This window comes from Triticum dicoccoides, chromosome 4A (genome assembly GCF_002162155.2).
Source record: "Triticum dicoccoides isolate Atlit2015 ecotype Zavitan chromosome 4A, WEW_v2.0, whole genome shotgun sequence".
Classification (NCBI taxonomy): Eukaryota; Viridiplantae; Streptophyta; class Magnoliopsida; order Poales; family Poaceae; genus Triticum; species Triticum dicoccoides.
Window position 1 is genome coordinate 541,631,371 of NC_041386.1, and position 7,732 is coordinate 541,639,102.

At 48.6% G+C, this 7,732-nt stretch overlaps 1 protein-coding gene across 1 annotated transcript; it reads right to left on the reverse strand.

The window, feature by feature from the left end:
* Positions 1-3,082: 3,082 nt before the first annotated feature.
* On the reverse strand, positions 3,083-4,835 carry LOC119286635 (serpin-ZXA-like). The gene is made up of 2 exons (XM_037566048.1): positions 4,305-4,835; positions 3,083-4,074 (listed from the first exon to the last, which is right to left on the reverse strand). Exons 1-2 carry the CDS (start codon positions 4,719-4,721, stop codon positions 3,283-3,285), a joined length of 1,209 nt encoding a protein of 402 aa, XP_037421945.1. The 5' UTR covers positions 4,722-4,835; the 3' UTR covers positions 3,083-3,282.
* Positions 4,836-7,732: the final 2,897 nt, after the last annotated feature.

Genomic DNA, 7,732 nt, shown 5'->3' on the forward strand with positions numbered 1-7,732 from the left:
TGTCAGCGTCTATAAATTACCATGATTATTACACATATTGGAATAGCAAACTGACAGGTGACACGCATGCCGGCGAAAGATGTGCGGGGGCGTTTGACAACATGATTCAAAAACAAACGGCGCAGCGTGCGTTCGATTTCGTTTAAAAAATAAAATGATGCACCAAATGAGATTTTCGATGGTTAAATAGTATGATGCCATTTTCAAAGTGTAGGAAATTAATAGAGAGGTGTTGGCTATTAGGATGAGGTTATGGGATGTGATGTACGAATCAGGTTAGGGGATCGATTTGTTCCAAAAAAATAGGGAGAAAAACTAGCGATCAAGCCGCATCGGGTCGTGCAAAAAAAAAGAGGAAACTACCCGACAAGATCGTGCGAAGAAAATTGGGACGGGAAAATCGGGATCGATAGCACGAGCGTGAGCGAGCAGAGAAAAAAAAAACGAGCGAACGCAGCGCTCGGGATGCGGATCGGGCAACGGCCGAAGCGTTCGGATCTAATCACAAGATCTTAAACGTTTGGAAATTACAAATTTCCTTTCAAATACCTATTTCTCATGGCTAGCCACATGAAAAAATGACACTATGATGGTGCCCGCGATCTCCACTAGTCTGTTCGTTCCTCACGGGTATGGTTCCTGCCATGAACTATGGGTCCCTATTATCTTGGTCGAAAAACTAAACATGTTGTGCCTTGTCATTTGTAGTATTGCGCATCTTTTGCACTTGCTCCATAAAACAATGATCTTGTATAGTACCCATAGCCCAGTCCTAATTTGTGTCATCTGTTGTAGTGATTGCAAGGGGAGAAATGTGTTGCACTTATGTAATCAGGGCACGCCCATATCTATTATATGCACAATGTATTAGTACTATTGTAATTTATCAAGTTCTTGTTCTTTTCATAGGTTGATTGCTGAACATTTCATGGCCGCCTTGAGCATGCAACAATGATTTTGAATGCCTCTTAGTCACAAATCACGTCACACACCACACATCTATTGTTTTTGGTAGTTTTAAAATAACCATTCTAAATGTTCTTTTTTCGTTCTCAAAATTTCAGCAAAGAGGAAAGGTAAGCTAATTCTTTTTGTAAGCTATGGAGAGAAAAACATGAAGTTGACGAGTTATGTGAAGATGGAAGGAAGTTAAGGGAATACACTGTGTTCAGCAGTGACCTTGGAGAGTGCATGTTGCCCCACGTAGACTTTCCTGAAAAGTTGCTATTCAATATTTTTTTGTTAGAGAAAAGATCATAGTGGGCACAACTGCAGATGCAGCGATGCAATGTTTTGTACGGTTTAACCATGACAATTCTTTTCATGCAGATATGCGATGAACTAAATTATGTATCTTCTTCGCCCTTGAATTGAGTAATTACCGTGGTTTCATCTTTTGCCTCAGAGATGCGAAGGAGTTGAATAATGCTGTTTTTTATCATAATCTGTCCACCAAAAATGAATAAGAAAGTAGATATGAAGGACTATTTTATTAGTACTTTGATGCCATTTGATTGTAACACTAAACTAGGTTTTGTTGGTTCTTAAGTGAAAAGATAGTTCATGGTGGAACAAGGTGCTCCAGATTTATTAGGAAATGAGGAAGTTGCATTTTTGGTAATCATATTATTTTGTTCTCCGTAGCAATGCATGTGCATTTAAATATATACAATCTATGTATGTCTATTTCAAGTAATACTTGTATTGCACATGTTTTACACTGTAGCAATAGGAGGGTAAAGAGCTCTTGGTTGATTTATTTTTTAAAGCATGACCTAAATATATCACATATGCACACATGACTATTGTTCTCCCGTTGCAACGCACGGGAAATTACCGAGTATATATAGAAAAAGTTGAGGGATCAAATATAACCTATAGACGGGTTTGGCACGATCTCAAGACGAGGGAAACATACCCCTCATGACCCCCTCGTGACGCCTTCCCAGGGCGCCGCTGGGGGGAGATCCCTAGCGCCGCCAGCAACAAGTCCACATCGCAGCCCTCCTTGCCGTTGTTGACGCCGTCGTAGGCCGCGGTGGCGGCAGGCCCTGCGTCGAAGGGCTGAGGTGATGGACGCGGCGACGATCCCCGTGGAGCGGCTAGGGCGGGGCCATTGGGGAGCACACACACAGTGGCCAGGGCGGCGTATCTTGCCCCCATGGCCGGTGGGAACCCGTGGGTTCTCCGGCGACGGCGGGCGCGGCGGCGACCATGGATCTGGATCCAACCGAGATCGGTCGTCGCTTCTACATGTGAATGGCCGGCGGCGCGGCGAGGGGTTGTCAAGGGATGGTGGTTCCCTATCGGCGTTCTGATGGATCCGGGCAGTTGCTGGTTCAGAGTGACACGAATGCCGGTGAAAACCATGTTGACCTCAGTCATGGAAGACGATGACGACATCTTGGACGTCGTATCCTTGTCAAAGGCATTGTCGGTTGTATTCGTAGCCACATTGTTCTGACTGCTCTAGGGAAAACCCTAGATCTAGGACTCTCGGACCAAACAATGACGGGGCTTTCGGGGTCGCCCTACCTTTTGGGGGCATCGTCATGGAGCAGGTGCTGACCAGAGGGGACAAAAGAAGGAGCGGTGTTGCATCTACAGTAGCGACGATGGCAGGTCTCAGCGGCGTGGTGCAGCAGAATCTTGGCGACGGACACGCGCAGGTGGTGGTAATGTTTGGCGTCGACGGCAGTATGACATGACAAGGTGAATTTGTCGATCGTTCCTAAAGGTGGAAGAGCGGAAGATGGCGGCGGCCGATTCTATAGCTTGTGCATGCAGCGCGTGGTGGTTTGCTAGATCGGTTGGTGCTCACGGCTGGCCGGTGGGCGGCTTAGTGAGGCCATCAGATTAGATGATGTGTGTTGATGCGAAGTCGGGGCACATCATCAAGTTTGTACGAGTAGCGAGTAGCGACTATGGTTGCGTGGAAGGTGGCTTCAGATTGATCGATGTACTTGTTTTGTCGAGTTACGTTGAATAATATGATAAAATGGCTTCATGTATCGCTTGATGCAGAAGTCAGGGGTTATCCTCCTTTCCAAAAGAAAAAAAGTATTAACTGGGGACAACTTAAGAAGACAGAAACATACATTTTTTTTCAAAACACATTATGTACATCAACCAAGCCACAAATCCAAAACCGAAATACCTAAATGAAGTCATACTTCGAAACCAGACACTGCATAGGTTTACTTCAATGATAGGAAGATTTCATGGTAAAACTCTTTACTCGCATGCGACATAAGCCCTTTCGCTGGTTCAAAAGCAGATGCACTATGCTGCAAGTAAAGGATTGACCACATGGCCAACAAACAACACCACACCAGTCAAATCTTCTCGGATCACGAACAGGAATGGGTGATCTGCGACAAAATCCATCTCCATTGGCGGGTCTAATGGCAGTGACATTAGCATAACCACTGCAGCCGTTGCGGCTGCAGCCTCTGTTCCTTCTTCATTCACTTCAACAAAGGACTTGTGGAAAACTGAGGAGATGTACAAATTCTGCTCCGCTGCTGAATCCACCATCTCCGAAAGATCGGCTTCACAGCTAAATGGGAGATGCAGTCCCAAACCTTTGAGCAAACTGGAAGCTTCGAATCCAAACGAAATCTTGAACTTGGGAAGCTTGAAATTTCTGACTAGGACCTTCTCAGTTGGGGTATGCTTCTCTAGGAACTCTGGTTCCGAGCTCACCTTTCCGGCCAAGTTCCAAAGACCGTCATTTGCTTCTGGGAGAAGTATGTACATGGAAAATTGCCTCATGTCCCCGCCTTGCCGGTAAGGAAGCTTGAGTACTTTCAAGTTGTCGTGAGACGAAAGATACTGCTCGTTTGTGCTAGACATGAATGATGCTTGTACTGAGCTCCCGTCAAGAAGGTGGAACTCGCCGTCTTTGGTCTTGGATGCATCAAACTCCTCTGTCCATGCTCCTTTGAAATAAAGGGCATTGCCAAGAACAAGTCTAGTGGTGCTGTCGACAGATCCATCCGGTAGGATCTCTTTGATGAGACCTGATGTGAGTTTCTCTACCCATGTGTTCACTTGACACACAACTTCAGCAGCCTGGACCAAGACAAGACCAAACGCGTCGTTAAATAGTTTGTGCACTTCTCAAAATCATAAATGTTGTACATAATTTAGTTGTAGTTTCACCAAAATAAAAACAGGATTAGCAACATTTTCATAAAGCATCTCTGCTGTAAAATAGAATCACATAAAAAAACGGTAGTACTGTACAACTGATGCCGAACAGAACGACTAATTAACAGCATCGGACACATGCACATCATCACCTTAGTTTGGAAGTCGACGGAGTGGGTCTCGGCCTTGTACTTCCCAACGGCGACCTCCTTGAAGGACGACCTGAGCGGCGTCGACGTGTCGACGAAGACGCCGTTAGCGAACGCGACGCGCGGACCGCCCTCGACCGATGCGTCGGCGAGCACCAGCTGCACCACCTGCTGGGCGAGCGCGTGGAGGCTCTCCGCCTCGCCGGGCCCTTCGGCACCGAGTGTAGCGGCCAGCTGATCGCGGGTGGCACCGCCCGCGCCGGCGGCGACGAGGCTGAGCGCGACGTGGAGAGAGAGCGGGGAGAAGGCTGCGTTGCCGGCGGCACCGTCGGCGTTGGAGGGCGAGGAGATGGCGGAGGCGAGGCGGAGTGCAAAGCGCGTCTGGTGGGCGACGGAGAGGCGGATGTCGGCGGCTGCCATTGCAGGGGCCAGAGGGGGCGCTGTGACGATGGTTTTCTTTGGTTGGTTAGACTGCTGCTGCGAGTGAGAGCGGTCGGTGAATTTAGGGGCGAAGGCGTACTGGTGTTTGATTGATGTCTGAACGGCAATGGAACGAACGGCGAGAAGCCGCGTGTGCGTGGTCAGGTTGGGGTGGGGGCACACGCTGCCTCCGGCCTCCAGCGAGAAGCTGCCGTGCGCTCGGCGTGAGTGAGGATAGCCTTTTAAAATGTAGGAAGACTGTGGAGGAGCTAGAGATGAACGTCACGCGATTTCTACGTGGTCAGAACGCAGAAGCTACAAGAAGGGGGGCACTTGTGCGATCCCCTTCAGAGGAGAGAAACGGCCTTAACCAAGCTAGGATGACACAGCCAGCGTATTCTTCTATCAAATTTCACAAAGAATCGGGGCTATACATACGCAATTCTGTCGCTGAACAATTGTCAAGTGCATTTCAGAGCCCTGACCGAGGGGATAAAGCCTCGTCGTCGCTCTCCACCCACAAATTCTATGGGTATCAAGAACCTCTTGCCAGACACACCCTCGACACTTATTATCGTTGTACCCCTTGCTGGTGAAATCCGAGACTTCGTCCTATGTATTTGTGCTGCTGCATACCTGCCAAGTCAAGGCTAGACAGGACCAGAGCAACTTATCGATCAGCAAAATCACCCAGAGGCAGAGTAGACTCTTTTTTTTCTTTGCGAAAAGGACCCTGGCATTAAAAGAAACACCAAACAGTACAAAGCACCTCAACAAAAATGAAAATTACCATGAAATCTTTGAGATGCCCTTCGTCTTCAACCTCCAGACCGTGTCGACCTGACGTAGTTGGATGAGGACGGAAAGTCGCCGAACGGGTCAAGAAGACCACATCCGTCCCGAAGATGAAGGAGGAAGAACCGTCGATAAAGCTCATTGACGATCCAGAGATACCCACAGCCAGAAGAAGTCTTCAAGAACCACACCACTCCCACGAGCTTCTCGACGTCGCAGTCGAGATGGTGCTGAAGTCGGGGAGACTTTATTGGACAAGACGCCGCCACCACCACCTGAACACCGTCCCACCAAACCTTAACCCTAAAACCAGAAAATGGAGCCCTCCCGTCGACAGGAGCTGAGATCCACTCCGTCTCCATGGCCCAAAGGCCACAGAAGCGTGGCAGGTCAGCGGCGCCGCCAACGGGAGGCGAGCAAACCCTAATTGCTTGTGCGTGTCTCTTGGTCAATATGAGCTTTTGTGAGGCAGAGTAGACACTGATCATGAATTTCACGTCTCCTCTAATTTGTTTCTGTTGGTTCCTTAGGGTGTGTTTGGTTCGGGAACGAAGTGTCATGGAATGTCATGGTTCTGTTCCATTGGAATGGAATGGTTCCATCTCTGTATTTGGTATAATAATAGAGTGGAATGGAATGGTTCCGTCTCAGTGTTTGGTTGATGGAATGGAATGGAATGAAAGTTGTTCAAAATTGACAGTATGTTTAGTAGCATTTCATTTAAATTCCAAAATAACATTTTATTTGTAATTTGCTTCACAACATTCCAGATATACGACATAGTAGTCTATATATACGCAATCATATTCGTATATTTACTGACATTACTGACAAAATGTAAAAGGAAAGAACAAGCATGTACACATTGACATCAAAATTTGTCACGAATGTCAACAAATATAGGCAAGAACAATTGCAAAAGGTTGCCGCCTGAGCACTGGAAGGCGGCCACCGTCGCTCGCATATATGGCTGCTGCCTGAGCACTAGATGGAAGCGCCCCTCTTCCCGGCCTTGGCCACACACTCGCCGGTGCAATCCACATCAGCCGCCATGCACATGCTCTCCAATTGTCGTTTGAGCGCTGGACGCCACCGCTTTTCTTCCCGGCGTGAGCCCCGCACCTGCCGTCCCCGCTGTCGGCCGTCTTCCTGGCCTTGGCCCCGCACCCGCCGCCTCCGATGTAACCCTTCTTCCCTGCGTCGGCCGCGCACCCGTCGCCCCACTGCTGCCGCCTAAGAACTGCACACTCGCGCTCGTCGCCCGCCTGCCCCGTGCACCCGCTGCTCGCCGCCCGCCAGCCGATTCAGGAGGAGACGAGGGAGAGGAGTGGCCGGCGACGCGGATCCAGGAGAGGAGCGTCCGGCGGCGCAGATCCAAGGAGGGACCGGCCAGCGATGCGGATCCAGGAGAGGAGCGTCCGGCGGCGCAGATCCAAGGAGGGACCGGCCGACGGCACGGATCGAGGGAGAGAGCAGATCGAGAGTGCCTCAAGCACGCGAGAGAGAGGGCTTCGTGCGAGAGAGGAGGCACGAGCGACGGTTCCGCGTGGTCCGCTCGATTTGGAGAGATCGCTTGGTTCTGGATCTGAGCGGAATATTCGGTGGATGGGAACGAGTGGGTTTAGTTCCAGTTACAAACCAAACACTAGAACATGGGTCAGGGACGGGTCCGACCCGTTACATTCCAGTTGGTTTCTAAAACCAAACGCATCTTTAAAGAATGTTTTTTTAGATGGAATCATGCATTCCATTACGCAGTAGGCATAGCCAAACCATTGGCCAGAATCATCAACACATCATCAGGTGCACACGCAGGCCACAAGCGACTGGGTTCATGCCTATAGCCCATTACAACCCAAAGCTGCAAGAGCATGGGCTACTTTATTACAAGTACATCATGTACATGGTGCACAGTGGAAGCTAGCATCACCAAAATTTACACGATTTAGGGGATTTTTTTAATGAGAGATGCCAAGTTCGTCAAAAGGTCCACTTCTTTTGTCCAGATGTTTAAAAGGTACACCTATACTATGCAATAATAAGGAATCTAAAGCCATTATGCTATTCAAGGCCCAACTTGGCCCATCAGACCCACTCTATATATGAATGAACACTAGATTACACGGGCGCAAGAAACTCCAACCTGTTTCTATTTTGTTCTTTTCTCACTTTTTTCTTTTCATTTTTTGCTTTCTGTTTTTTCTTTTATTTATACT

Bases quoted from the DNA above. Each gene is read 5' to 3' on its own strand.
- LOC119286635 (XM_037566048.1), bottom strand. From the start codon at position 4,721: ATGGCAGCCGCCGACATCCGCCTCTCCGTCGCCCACCAGACGCGCTTT. The intron at 4,075-4,304 runs GTGATGATGTGC...GTCTTGGTCCAG, and splicing joins CCGTCGACTTCCAAACTAAG to GCTGCTGAAGTTGTGTGTCA.